At 36.0% G+C, this 15,941-nt stretch overlaps 1 protein-coding gene across 12 annotated transcripts in view; it reads right to left on the reverse strand.

The window, feature by feature from the left end:
- The window catches only part of NFIB (nuclear factor I B), a 439,139-nt gene that overhangs the window by 53,711 nt on the left and 369,487 nt on the right, over window positions 1-15,941 (reverse strand). For all 12 annotated transcript variants that reach the window (XM_082695043.1, XM_082695049.1, XM_082695044.1 and 9 more), the window contains exons 5-6: window positions 12,994-13,114; window positions 9,226-9,344 (exon numbers count right to left, since the gene is read on the reverse strand). In XM_082695043.1, the coding sequence (XP_082551169.1) occupies window positions 9,226-9,344; window positions 12,994-13,114 (240 nt within the window). The remainder of the gene's footprint in view (window positions 1-9,225; window positions 9,345-12,993; window positions 13,115-15,941) is intronic.

Here is a 15,941-nt window from a genome sequence, read left to right on the forward strand (position 1 = left end):
AATGGACCAATTACATTTGTGAGATAATGTCAATGAAACAGAATATTGTCACAGGATAATGGTCTCCTATTGCTACATCCCTAGTCATTTAGAGAAAATAAATGTTGCCGTCTGGCTGAGTCATTTATTTTCAAAGTAGGAGACACTGATCCCATAACAAGGTTCTGTTATAATAACTCAATCTCTATCAATCATTTGTTGTACCAGGATGGCGCAGGACAGGACATGTATTTTTAAGAGCTGCACATTCCTCAGCTATACAAAACATATGGTGCCTCCAAGCACATAAACAGCCCAATTATTGCGTTATTCAAAGACCGTATTGAAAATAAGCATTTTTTAAAAATTAGGAATCGGAAAACTTTCTGAATTTTCAAAAAAGAGCCATGTTAATGAGAGCTTAAAGACTCAAGTAACTGGAGATCTAAAAATTCTTTGATTCAGGTAATTTAAAAGCTAGAGTTTGGGACCTGAAGGGACCTTAGTATTCAACTCTGTTATTTTACAGATGTGAAAACTCAAAATTCACTGAAATTAAGTGTATTTGTCTGAGGCCACACTAGTACTTGGACTTTCCAGGTCACCATTATAGAGCTTTAAGCATAAAGCAAAAAATAAAAACAGAACTATTATATATATTATATATTTTTCATATATGTATTTATAAATACCATATATCACATATCTCTATATGTATCATATATCACTTATATATTTATATATCATATATATTTATATATATCATATATATATATGATATTCAAAACTTTAGGATTATTTCTTTATTTTTATCTTTTTTTTTTTTTTAAAGTAAGCTCTAGGCCCAACACGGGGCTTGAACAGATGATCCCAAGATCAAGAGTCACATGCTTTATCAACTGAGCCAGCCAGGTGCCCCAAGACTTCAGGACTTTATTAACAACATGTCATTATTAAATGGAAATGAGATTCCTAACATGAGTCCAGTCCAAGGACTGCACTCGTGAATCCCTGGAGTCCATGAACCCTTCCGATGTTATGTGCATTTATCTGTATTTAAGTTTCAAACACTGCGGCGGAGGGGGGGGGGGTGGAGCCATAATAGAGGTTTTATAACTACTTTGCAAATCACATCACAAGGCAGTGCGTATAGTATGTGTTCTATAGCTAAATGAACAAGTGTTCCCATTCTACCTCTGCTACTTATCATCTGTGTGATTTATGTCAAATCTCTTAATCACTGTAGTGATTAGTTTAATGAACTGTTAATTTTTTTTTTAATAGGATTGCAAAGCAAAATACATGTGAAGTCTTGGCTCAGCCCTCAAGGGTAGTACGTGCTCAATAAATGATAGCCAAAAATGGCAAGGGGATCTGGCTTTCCTCACTGATAGGTACTTAACTGCAGAAAGATTTTAAATATCTGCGGTTCCTTCAACAAATAAATGACACAGAAAAGGGGGTTACTGCAAAAATAATTAATAAAGAAAAATAGTTACTATAACTATCATAGGTTAAAAAAGGGCTGAAAACACAAATACGGTAAATGGACCATTTGGGATCCTCACTGAAACAAAACGGCCCATAAGATATTCTGGGGCATCAGAACATGGAATATATATTATGTGGTATTAAGGAATTATTGTCATGTTTGTTACATTGAAAACAGCATTGGGGTTGTGTTAAAAATAAAAGCCATTGTCTATTAGAAATACTTAGAAGTATTTTATTTATAAGTAAAATGACATAATGTCTGGGATTTACTTTTAAGCAAACTTCAAAAAACTGACAAGACAGTAAATGTAGTAAGATTGGCAAAATGTTGATAACAGTTTAAAGCTGGGCACATTCAAATTCCCTTTATGATGCTCTCTGCTTTAACATTTTCCATAACAAAAAAGCTTTTAAAACATTAGGCTTAAACATTCAATTTAAGGCTCTTCTCCACAATTATCTATCTCAAGCACTCATAGATTCAGTTTTTTGTATTTTTTTTTTTTTAGTTCTAAAACTTTTAATCATGACACTAAGATTAAGAGATTTTTTTTTTAAAAGCAGATATATGTTTTACTATCTCAAAATTTTGTTTTGACAATTCTTCCGGAACTCTGAAAACTAGTTGAAAAATCACAAAATCACAAAATCACCTCTATGATCCCATTTTAGTTCCAAAGAGCTAACATTCATGAAACTCCATAGAAAAACTATCTGCCAGTATTCAAATTTTCCTATTTCTCCATTTCTCCCTACATACATATTTATTCTCTAGATGGGTTGCAGGATAACATGGGAGGAAAAAAACCAGCTTTTGAAAAAGAAGACCTCGGCTCTGTTATTCATCATCTGGAGGCATTAGACAAGACAGACCCTTATGGATCCTTAGATGGTTAGCTGTGTAAAATAAGGAGCCTGAACCACATTCTGCTCAATGTTCTAATAATCTATGTTCTATCTCTGAATAATCAATCTCTTAGTATATACGATATTCGTCATACACTAAGTCACTCAAAAGAAACTGACTTTCTAAACTACTTTGAAATAAACTTAAACATGACATCAATGTATAAAAGGGGTAGAAATAAAATTTTTTACCACTCCAAGAAACTTTGCATGGCACGCTTTTATACTGAAGTACACTGTCTCCCATGGGTTTTCACTTTCCTATTTTAGGCTGTGTTCGATCAATCTAGAGATCTAGCATTAATAGCAAGCTGTTATTTTTCAAACTCATTATCCATTGTGGTTTTTCTGCAAAATGCTACATTTTTTTAAAAGATTTTATGTATTTATTTGACAGAGAGTGAGAGAGAGAGCGAGAAGAAACACAAGCAGAGAGAGTGGGAGAGAAGCAGACTTCCTGCTGAGCAGGAAGCCAGATGTGGGACTCGATCCCAGGACCCTGGAATCATGACCTGAGCCAAACAAAGGCAGATGCTTAACAACCAAGCCTCCAGGGGCCCCTACACTTTCAAATCATGAAGTCTCCAGAGCACTGAAATAGGAGTATAATTTTCCCCTACTAAGTAGTCTTGGTCCTTCTAACATGGACGCAGGTTTGCCCCATCCAAAATGTTCTTCCTGGTTAAAACGCACGAAAGGAACAGAAGCTTCTGTTAGTTAGTAGGCAAATGTGAGGAATTCTGACAAAAGCTTTCACCAATAATTTATTGTTTTCCTTTCTGTCTGAAGGATGCTCCTGTTGTGAATTTTCAACTACAGCAGTGTAGCTAAAGAAAATGAAATACGTTATGACAAAAACATTCTTGGAGTTTGCTCTCCAGTGGCATCATGATGCATGGAGAGGTTCATGGAAAGTTTGGCAGGAACTGTAAATCGTTCACTTTCGATATGTTCAATAATAGGTTAAACAAAACAAAACAAAAAAACCCCACAAAACTTAAAAATTGTGATTGAACATTAAATTCAAACCATTTCTTTGCATGTATTCATCAAAAGCACTTGTATCTCTGATTTAGTCTGGCTCAAAATTTGATATTTGAACATTTGACATTTAATCCTTGTGATACAAACCTTAAGAATGTAAGGAATTGTTGGTGTTCTCTCTGGGTCCCAAAGGGGGCTTAAAAATTCTTCCAGGAAGATTACTAAGCATTTGCCTTGCCATTTGCTAGGACTTCATTTAATGTGAGGAACTCCCAGACAGAGGTTATTCAACTATTTGTATAAGCTTCTCATTTACCCAGCTCCTAGGTTTCTACAGACATCTTGAGATTCTATCAATAATCAGACTGTAGTTTGGGTTAGAACACTGTTCTCCAAAATTTGAACCTAGAACTTTCCTCCTTATGGATTCTTGAATGGAAAAAGAAAGAAAGAAAGAAATAAAAAAGAGGCCCTAAAGTCACAAACTTAAATGCAAACAAGCAATTTCTACTCATGGAGAGTAACACTGATGGCGCCCAATAGGACATTAAACATTCTACAAATTCAATAATGAATGAAAAAAAGTTTACATTTTCATTCAGATAGAATTTTCCAAACCCAGCCGAATCTTCTTGTGTCTTGTATGCTAAGTAACATTCCTTAAACTCACACTAAGAAATGCTGATTTCTGATTCTAAGTTTCCTGTGCCTGGTTGAACTCATGATGCTGGGCCAGCACTATTATTCTCCAGTCCGTGTTCCCTGGAGACTTTTGGTTTAATTCATTGGCTATTTAACATTGTAACCTCATAGAACGCTACCAAGTGCAAACTGACATTGAGCCCAACATCTAAAACTATATTACTAATGAGAATTTTTGAAAAATGAATATTGAATGAGAATATTGAAAAATTATTAGAAAGAAACCTCTAGGGCTCAGAAATCTATTATGATTTCAAAAGACTAATGGAAGAGACTTATTTATATGACAGAACTGTAAATTTTTTAAAAATTAGTGTTAGCATTATTTCCTAATACTCACAGCAATCATAACATGATGCCTAAATATTGGTTATTTGAGAGTCCAGTGTGCATTTCTAAACTACCCTTAAAATTGCAATTACATACCAATATACCTACCTCTAAGTAGTGCCAGTTTGTGCTAACATACCAATTCATTGATTTTTACATAAAGATTTACTTCTCATAGTGCTTAAAAGTAAGCTAGTTCTAAAGCATGGAGACAGTCTCCTCCTAGTTTGGCTTACATGATTTATTCTCTGTTAAGACCTTTATTCATAAATAGTAAAAAAAAAAATATTTTTCTGCTCAGCAGGTCAAGGGTTGGAAATTTAATTTATTCATATTTATGTGCCCAATGCCTAGAAAACTTCCTGGCAAATAATAGGCATTTGATAAATGTTAATTGACTCCAATGATCCCAAACCTTAAATGTGTAGGAATTAATAAAATTTTACTGCATACAAAGTCTTTTTGAATTTACATTTTATAAAACTAAGATTACAAGTTGTTTAAATATTCATCAGACTGAGAAGCTGCTAAATTTTCCATTTAAAAGCCCAGCTGTATACAACAAATATATTTACTGTATCATAAGTGTCTATTAAATAGAGTTTCAGGAGCCTCAGATGCAGGCCTAGATGAACTGGCAGTGATAGGTGCTGATATTGATAAAGCACTGCTTCAAATGCCCAAGCATACCATCTGTTAGTCTGTGAAATTCCTAGGCATTAACATAAAACAAGATTTAGTCCCAAAAAGTAATTTGAATTGGAGGAAAACAAAGACCCACTTCTTATTTTTCCTCTTTTTTCATAAATTACAAAGAAGCACTCTGATGATTTTGAGAAAAGCATACCAACTAGAAATTGAGTCTCAGGTGGAAAAAAATAAAGGTACAGGTCTCAGATGGTGTTTTTTTTCCCGTGGTCTTGGAATAAAGGAAATTGTCAGCATGCACACTGATAAGCTCATTTGGTTCTATTAATTTAACCATTAAAATTGAAAATGGTGGAACACTGTATCCAAAAAACCCAAAGTTTTCAATAGAGGTAGAAGCAGTCAGGAAGTTTAAAACTAGGAAATTCATAGAGAACATTAAGGAGGAAAAAATACTCCAGAATCTAAGAAAGGAATATAACAGTGGCTATACAGTCCTTTGTTAGTAGCCAGTTTCCTGCTTCTTTCCCTTCTCTATGTGTAAAACAACACAAATAAAAATGTGGGTATTACATAATGTGGATGTTGATAAATTTAATTTCCCTCACTGAACATCAGGGGAAACGTAAGCAAATTTTACAGATTCCTACCAAATGTTTAATGCTCAGTCTTAAAATGTTCATGTCTTTATTCTGAAAAAATTAGAAATTGTAATTCTTTTATGACCAGGACATCGTAATTTTTCTGTGTTATGGGTAAAAAACAGAAAACAAGAAACGAACATATGAAGATAACTAATTATGTTTATAATACCCTAAAATAAAGATACTTTGTCTGGGTACCTGGGTGGCTCGGTGAATTAAGCCTCTGCCTTCGGCTCAGGTCTTGGTCTCAGGCTCAGCAGGGAGCCTGCTTCCCCCACTCTCTCTGACTGCCTCTCTGCCTACTTGTGATCTCTGTCTCTGTCAAATAAATAAATAAAATCTTTTTTTTTTAAAGATACTTTTTCAATTAAATTATTAAAAGGTACATAAATTTAAAAAGGTACCATAAATATTTGTCATTACATGAACCTAGATTTTGTGTTAAAAAATTGCCTAATTACTTTTGAAAATAGAATGAATATATTAGTTTGGCTATCTTATCTCCTTCATTTTAGCCTAGTTGGAAACAAAATCTCGGTGGCTTAGATTGGTGTTTCAGATTATAAGGAAAAGTAGAATGCCACATATTGCCCATAACTTTGCTACCTTTGCTTCTTCGATTTCAAAAATCAATGTTGCTAAGGGCTATGGCAAAAGTAGATTTAAATACAAAGTCAACACTACCAGAATAAGGCATACCCAGGAAATAATAAATAGTAAATTTTAAACACTTCTGCCAGTTATAAACAGAAGCATATTTTAATCAACCAATAAGTAGTTATTGATTACCAATTTAGTACAGGGCTTTGTGGGAGAAACAAGTAAAAGACACATACCAAAGCTATTACAAATATCGAGTGAAGCTCAACATGCCCTTTAGAACCCCTTCGTGACAGCCAAGTGTGTCTGAAGAACATGTGAAGACAGACAAGAACAACCATGGGGCATTTTATTTTCCAAATTTTAAAAAAAGTAATTTTCTAAGAACAAAAGGATGGCATCTGGCTTAGCAAATTTATAAAGATAGTACTGTACATCCCTCATTTTTTTATTGTAGTGCAAGACTTCTTCCCACAATGGCTTATTGTGCACATAACAAAGTCTTCAGGGTCTTGAGAATTAAAGTGACAGAGTTTTTTTTAAGCACACTTTAGAATGTATCATTCTTCCTGACTCTTAATAAAATATGCCCTCACAGACTTCTCCAGTAATTCTAGTCATCTTGACAAAAGAAAATCACCAAGACAATACGATGATTTTACAAAGAGAAAGAATGACAGTTTCCCTTCTACTTTTCAAAAATGTTTTATAATATGATTTGAGATTGCCTTTACTCAATAAGCTGAAATAGGAATCAATTTCTACAAAGTGACACTCTCTATAATAAAGAACACCTACACTTCTGAACAAGACACCCGTTCCCACACATTCACAGTGTTATTATTATTACCATTAGAATCTTTCCAGAATAATTTTCTCCAGAGGAAAATATGGCTTTGTTTAAAACAAACTGACAATGCAAGTTAAACAAGCAATAAAATAGAAAGCGTTGAAGGTTTGGTTTTTATTCTTACTTCTGCAAGTCTGGTGAAAGTTCTCGCCTTCATGAATGAGACTGATATTCTGCCTATCAATGTTTCATTTGTCCAAAAGATAACTTTTGTGCCCCTACTATGCACCAGGGTGCTGTCACATAATAGCCAAATCCATAAGGTCCCTGACTTCATAGTGCAGATGGGCTTAGACAATGAACCCCACAAACAAGTACATAACTATTTATTATGAGAACAATGAAGGAACACTACTGGGTGTCAGGAGAGGAAAACAGGAAGACTGAATTTAGATCGAAATTCCTCAATTAGGCTGGGGCTTAGAAGATGCCCCCCAGTTTTTGAGATGAAGAGTTAGCAGAGGATAATTCCAGAGGGCGTGGGTGAGAGAAAGGTCTTGGGTTCTGCCTTCCTAAATATTAACAAAGCAACAAGCTAAAGTGCAGAAAACAGCAGCAAGGAACAGGGCCTGCCCCTCATATGAGAGGATTCTGATTTTCTCCTAAGAGGAGTGAGAAATTACTGAAAGATTTATGCAAAGGAGTAATACGTTGTTACCATGTTTTATAGAGATTTTGTCTACCGTTTGATGAATAGATTTGGAAAGGCCAGGGGTTGGGTGGGGGGAGGTCATCTCAGAGCCAAAACTCTTCCAGCTGGTTTTCAGATCCTTCCACAAAATGACCCATCACCTCTCCCTAATTCCTTACACAGAGAGAGCCCAGCCTTGGTGTCCAACATGGCCACTGTGAAACTTACGCTGCCTTTGGCTATGGTTTTCTCTCTGACAACTCTGCTCCCTTTTTCACCAGTTAAAAAATCTCACCATGCTAAAGGAGACCCACCGAACTCAAAGTCCAATTCCTCAGTGAAGATTTTTCACTTTTTTTTTTTTTCCTAGTGGAATATTTTTTTTTAAGAAGGTGCCACAACTCACAACTCACAACCTTGAGATCAAGACCTGAGCTGAGATCTGGAGTCAGCTGCTTAACCCCTGAACCGCCCGGTGCCCTGCTGCAAATGCAGAGTAATAAACATGTCCTGAGTAAGGAACTGATTTGGGCTTGAACTGCTATGCTTCGGTTATCTGCCTCCTGAGATAACCCAGTGTACTGCTCCCCAGCCTTAGAAACATACACTCAAGGCATGGGCTAAAAACCATTGATAAAGAGACTTTTCTTTTTTACATTTTTAGTAAACTGTAAAATTTTATTCAAAAGACAATTTTCAATTATTTTTTTTTTTTTGCTGTTGATAGAAATCGTATTTGCACATATAAATATCAACAAGACACTGCAGTTAGTTACTATTTTTTTTTATTTCTGTGCTTACTAATCTCCTGCTGGTTGCGGCAAAAAGGCAGGAGGATGTCTGATGAAATATATTTAACCTGACAGACTTTTAAGAACAAAAAAGAGCTAAAAGTTTGGATTTAGAGAGCCAAATAATACCTATGGAGTTATATTTTTTCCCCCAAGGCTGCCCTACAACTGGGTCATAGTTTCACCTAGAAGGAACAACCAGATTGACTTAGACGTGATGTCTGTGGCATTACAATTCAATTTATTGTTTAGGCTGTACCTACTTCCAAAGGGAATTATGTCTTCCTTTAGATGGGAACAGTCAGTGACTGTCTCCTGCAACCTGTTGTAAGTGTGGGTCCTCCCTGAAACACCCATACAGAGTAGCAGACTGATCTAATGGGAGTCGCGATTTATGATTTGGCTGCAATCTGGCCAACGAAAGCAAACAAACCACAGTTGGTCATGTGTGTGATTGGGGATTCTAAGAGATCACTCTGTCAGGGAGAATTTTTGTAACTGTGGTGACACGTGACGAGTACATTATCTTCAAAATAATTTTACTGCCATCATTTTTTGAAGAATATATCCGTAGCAACTCAATGATGAAATTTTGACTAAAGGAAACTTTGGAAACAAGCTGACATCTTACTCTAATGTCCCCCGAGGAATCACCTCATCCCTTACCTTGATCTCTTTCGTGCCATGTTCGGCTTCCAGCAGCTGGTGAATTCGGAGACGGATAGAAGTCTCCTGTAGGACTTGGTTCCATATTTTCGTCTATGGATATAGTTTTGGGTCTTTTGCTGTTAAAATATGACAACAGTTGCTTTAATGGGATGTCTAAGGAGGTGTGCAGCAGATGAAAATACGTAATTTGAGAAAAGTCTTACTAAGAAAATTTCCATAAACACAAGTAATAGCATTTCAGTATCTTTTCTGAAACAATGGAGAGCATTCCAGACTTCAGTAGGAGTAGCAAACACTTCTAGTTGTACATGTCATTTATTACACCATATTATACCTATACATGCCTAATCATAGGGTGCTTATTATATTTACCTTTTAAAATGTGTTTCCAAAGAAATATCTGTAGTAAAAAGTGAACTCTTTAAAAAAAAAAAAAAGATTCTATTTACTTATTCAACAGAGAGAGAGACACAGTGAGAGAGGGAACACAAGCAGAAGGAGTGGGAGAGGGAGGAGCGGGCTTCCTGTTGAGCAGGTAGCTCAATGCAGGGCTCGATCCCAGGATGCTGGCGTCATGACCTGAGCTGAAGGCAGGTGCTTAACAACTGAGCCACCCAAGCAGCCCTAAAAAGTGAATTCTTGATGTGATATGTGTACTAACTTTAAAATTATTAAGTTTGGAAAATAAATAAATAAAATCATTAAGATTGTACCTGACTTATTATTATTATCAATGAGAATAATATTCATTAGCATAGCGCTGGCCATACCAGTATAAGTCTTTCACATTAATTCAAACATTAAGGCAAAGGAGTCAGTAGAACATGAGATCTGGAGTGGAACCAGCCTAGTAGCAAATCTCGACTAGGCCACTCACTACTTCTTAATAGTAAGCTCCTTAACCTTTTTAAACTCAGTTTAATCATTTATAAAATGGAAATAATAAAACCTAGTTCAAAGAGGAGTGGATGAGAGGATTTAATGCAAAGCTTTTAGTAAAATGGTTGGCATTTAGAAGATACTTATTAAGTAGTAATTATTATGAGTAACTATATAATTAATAATGTAAAAATTTTGTAGGACTTTATTGATTATAAATTAATTCATATATTCTTCTTTATATTTTTTATTAAAAAATAGGTTATGATCTTTTATCCTCAAGATCAACCATGAAAAATAGGTCATTGCCAAATTCATACAAACAGTATGCTTTTGGAATGATACATTTTAGGAGCACCTGGTTGGCTCAGTTGGTTAAGTGTCCGAGTCTTATTTTGGCTCAGGCCATGATCTTAGGGTCGTGAGATTGAGCCCTACGTTTGGCTCCATGCTGGGTGTCGAGCCTGCTTAAGATACTCTCTCTCTCAAAATAAATAAATAAACAAACAATAGAATTTAACAAAGAACACATGGCTCATCCTTATTAAGAAAAGTGACTATTTATAGCAGAGATGAAAAAGTTGTCATGGGGGTACCAGGATGGCTCAGTCTATTAGGCCTCCCACTCTTGATTTCAGCTTAGGTCATGATCTCAACGTCATAAGATTAACTCCTGTGTTGGACTCTGTGCTGGGCATAGAACCCGGTTAAGATTCTCTCTCTCCCTTCCCAAACTGCCCACCTCTCCACCCTCAAAAATAAGTAAACAAATATATATATATATATATATTTTCTTTTCATATATACATGAAAAATATGAAAATTTATGTCATGGCATAGGTCATTTTGCATGATCTACTATTATCATATATTCCCATCAATATCCTATTAAACAGTCAATTATGACTATGAAAATGGATTTTTTTCCTTAAATTAAAAAATAAAAGACCTCATGTACATTTCTACAGGAAAAAAACCAAAGAGAGGTTATCTTCTGAAATAACTCTGTGCAGTGATAATAAACACAATGTCATAAGACTTCAGAGTTGGCACTGACTTCTTAAGTCCTATCCGTAAATCAGTCCTCCCTTTTCTTACAAGTGGGGAGACAAATGTGGAGAAATTCAGTGAATTTCCCAGGACATGTTAGTGGAAGCCATCTGCCACAAAGGAAGGACTTCTGAATTCCAAGACTGTTCTTTTTGCTGCACTGTTTCCAAGTCCTAGAAACCAGTGTACATCCGGAATCCTAGAAGCACGTGTACATACAGAGGTACCTGTGATTAATATTTGACTCACAACTCCCAGAGTATTAACATGATGTCGAAGACAACAGTTTCTATCGATGCGAAACCACAGTGGGAGTCAATAACAGTCCTTGAATTTATTCCTATGGTATCCAAAGTTAGAATGCATGTCTTTTTGAACTCTCCTTTAAACTAATTCTCTCAGCTGTGAATCAGTAGTAAATACATATGAATGACTGGAAGTGGGAGAGAAACGGTTTTCATAAGGAAATAGTAGATGTTTTTCAAACCTTTTTTATTTGAATGGCATAATATCTGAAACCAAATGACTAGGAAGAAAGATCTGTGTTGATAACCTACTGATCCATCAGACCAAGTAGAAATGTCCTATTCACATTTCAAATTTAGAAACACTAAAACCGTGTCACAGACAATCTGAGTTACAATAAACCAAATTACCTTGCTATGTAACCTAACCTATATGAAAACACAGTTTGATCATAAATGATATAAAATTGAACTTATTTAATAAACAAAAATGTGCACAGCCCCATAATTAATCCAGATGCAATTAACTTTCATTATTGAGAAGAACATAGGAAAGTAATTACCCAAATATTCTTTAATTCTTAAAAAATGGCTATTATAAAATGAAATGTTTTGCTCTGAAATTCATGTACAGTCTTACATTTAATCATGGGTATAAGTAATGCTCTGAAAATGATATGGCTCTCCATACGTTGAAGATCCAATTTAAAAAAAAAATAAAGCTGTAATATTTATTCATCTTACTTTTTAGTAACTCAGTCCTCTTCTGGAGGAAGAGGACTTCCTTCCACAGTGGAAAAGTGGAACGTACCAACACTAAATCCTACACCAACAACTTTCCAGGCTATTTATCCCTCATTTAAATAGGAAATCTCTTTTTAAACTTCTGTGGGACTCAAAGTCACAATGAGAAGATCAAAAAACAAAAGTGAGAATGTCAACAGGGAACTAAAAAGTAAAGTAACATCACTGTAGCTCTTCCCCAACAAAGGCTGATCAAACCAAATCTCAGAGCAAGTAGTATTTTCATTGGGGACTGAGAAATCAACTAAATTATTAAAAAAAAAAAATACCAGTTCACTGCAGACATTAGCCAAGTGTGGCCTAGAATGAGGCCTTTACTTTTAAGGTTAAGTAGAGGACACATTTTATTTTTCATGTTTTATTTTACCCAGCTCGGACAAGATAGTAGGGTAAAAGTTACCAGGATGGATCAATCTATAGACCAGGGCTCTCTGCCATGACAACATTGCTTGTAAGTCGCTAAAAGATTTAGTGAACTTGTAGAATTTATAGAAAATTATAAAATCATTCACATTTTTATATAAAGGAAATATAGTTCCCTTGTCCTACCCCAAAACCAAATGTGTTTTTAATGCTTTGAACAATTACATTTTGATTCTCAAATATCAAAATAAATTTAACGAGGTAAGAGTAAAAATTTATGTAGAATCAGCAGAAAGTCTGGAATCCTTGGCTTTGTTTCCCCAATCGCTTTCTCTACCCACCGATCTGCATATCTCCCTCTCCACCCAGCTGCACATAGACCGAGAACAAGTGTATATAGACTGAGAACTCCTCTTCCAGTTACCTGCTTGGTGGAGAAGACAGTGACCTCTGAAGATTGACCCCCGAGTTCATGTCATGATAATATGGTTGGCTCGGGATTTCTCCAATTGGGAAATTGACTCCAGTTCCCTGGGTTATGGGCGCTGAGGAATAAAACAGAAAGAAACATCAGGAATGACTTTTACATTTATCATTTCTATTTGAATGTAATAATCTAATATGTTCCACACCTCCGGGCAAACTCTCTTTACCCTGAGACTCCAGTATCAACCGTCCACCAGGGTTCAACTTGAAGACTTCCTCACAAGGCCAGTGTTCAAGTCTGGAAACTTGAGGCACTCAGACTATAATCATTGGTTACCACTTTCCTATTCCCACTCTCCAACCTTCTTCACTCACTCCTTTGTATTACTTTTCACTACATCTGTCGCCACACTAGTCTATAGATGCGTCAGAGGAAACGACCTGTTTCCTATTACTCAGCACCAAGCAAGGGACATTGTACTAAGCTGGTTCTTTTTTTTTTTTTTTAAGATTTTATTTATTTGAGAGACTGAGAGAGTAAGAGAGCACAAACAGGGGGTGGGGAGAGGGAGAAGCAGACTACCCCTAAGCAGGGATCCCAACGAAGGGAACAATCCCAGGACCCTGGGATCATGACCTGAGCCAAAGGCAGACATTAACCAAATAAGCCAGCAGGTGCCCCTTAAGTTGGTTCTCAAAAACCAAACCCCTGTTAAGTTAATCAAATTAGAATATTAGCATGTTAGAATGCATTACAAACCATATGAATAATTATTTGATATAATGAATTCTTGTATAAGGGCAGGTATACAAGTGAAATGACAAACATGAAATAAGAGTCAAGTTCCCCCCCCCCGCCAAAAATACATATTCAGATTCATATATGAATAGTTTAGTGTGGCTTTACTCAATAATTTTTTTGTTTGTTTGTTTTGTTTTTTAATTGGGGGCACCTGAATGGCTCAGTGGGTTGGGCCTCTGCCTTTGGCTCAGGTCATGATCTCAGGGTCCTGGGATCAAGCCCCACATCAGGCTTTCTGCTCAGCAAGAAGCCTGTTTCCGCCTCTCTGCCTGCCTCTCCACCTACTTGCGATCTCTCTATCATATAAATAAATAAAATCTTTTTTTAAAAAAATTTTGTATCCCCAACTTTACAAACATCATTTATAATGACTCATGAAAAAAAATTAAAAATAATTTATTTATTAAAAATAAGAATAAATAAAAGGTACTCATGGAGTTTTATACTTCAAAGTATTATTTTGTATATCAAAAAATCTTTTTGACTTTGCTGATACAGTATGAGCTGAGATTCTTCAATTAAGTACTGGTTTTTGTATAATGGATTACATGTGTTCAAATTTAAAAAATTTGTTTCTAGACATCTTGAATAGATTCGTGAGGCAGCACATTGTATTAGAATAAGTAGAGCCTTAGGAGGTAGTTTAGTTTGTTTGAACTCAGGAAAGTTTGAACTCCCTCTGACACTTCTGAGCCATGTGCCTCAGTTTCCCAAGCTAGAAAATGAGAATACAGGTCACCTACCGCCTATGATTATTTTGAAGATGAAATGAGATAAGGAGTGATAAAAGCCCAGCATCGTGCCCAGTGCATAATAGGTATTCAACCAACGTAAGATCCCTTCTTTCCTTGATTTCTTCCCCACATCTCTTCCCTGGTAGCCTGGAGTGCTTAGCAGAGTGAACAGTTCTAACAGCACTAAAAGCAGAGGAAGGGTTAAAAAGGAACCTATTTGTTGAAAGTCTGTCCCTTCAACAAGTTGTTTGTGTCCATTACTGGCAGGTGCTGCAAGGGATACAAAATAGTCTAAGATAGTTCCTGTCCTTAATAAAACAGATTAGGCAACAAGCTGGGTAAACAAAACACTCATGAAAAAATAGAAATAGCAGCATACTGCAGATTATAATGAAACTGCCCAAATGAATGACAGCCCCAATAAGCGCTATGGGATTTCATGGGAAGAAGAATCCCATACAGGCTCAAATGATCCAAGAATTCTCTGGAGAAGCCAGAGCTTGCACTAGACTTTGCTGAATGAGTAAGTTCTTAAGGAGAGGTCATTCTCAATAGGAGTGACTACAAGACCAACATCTCGGGCTGAGAATATACAAAGTGAGACCGGGCAGGTGGGTATCAAAGGACAGTGCTGAAGAATAGTTTCTTTCCTTACCTTTTTTTTTCCTAAATAGATTATTTATTTATTTATTTATTTATTTATTTGACAGAGAGAGAGAGAGAAAGAGGGAGAGAGAGAGAGATATCACAAGTAGGCAGAGAGGCAGCCAGAGAGAGGGGGGAAGCAGGCTCCCTGGTGAGCAGAGAGCCCCATGCGGAGCTCAATCCCAGGAGCCTGAGACCATGACCAGAGCCAAAGGCAGAGGCCCAACCCACTGAGCCACCCAGGCACCTCTCTTTACCTTTTTTAAAATCAGGCCTTCAAAAGCTCTAAGGAGAGAAAGTATGTCCAGGGCTATGGCAACAAAACTCCAGAGCCCCTATGATTCACCCTAAGAACATATAATCTACTTAATCTTCTTCTCTTCCAACTGTTTCAAATCGAATACATGATTCATAAAGGAATTTCAGGGAATTTTCCTTACCCAGAATTTTAATGGGTTCGCTACATGTGTTCACTGTCAGCTGAATTGTGTGTCAATATCAGGTCGGCCAAGATTTACTTTAAAATATTTTTAAGAAAGTATGATTAGGAAGCATATGTGTTATTGCAGAGAAGTAATCAAAGAATATACGATGAATCTCTCTCTTCCCCTATTAAAAATTAAATCAATATATACAAGATTAGTCTCAGCTCCAAACTTCCGGAGTTTATGCCTTCTGTTAAATTCTTCTTTTTAATATAACGTACTTTACCTTCATTTGAATAACACAGAAAATATTTGTATTCAATGGGTGACTATGCCAAAT

Source organism: Mustela nivalis (genome assembly GCF_964662115.1).
Source record: "Mustela nivalis genome assembly, chromosome: 13".
Lineage (NCBI taxonomy): Eukaryota > Metazoa > Chordata > Mammalia > Carnivora > Mustelidae > Mustela > Mustela nivalis.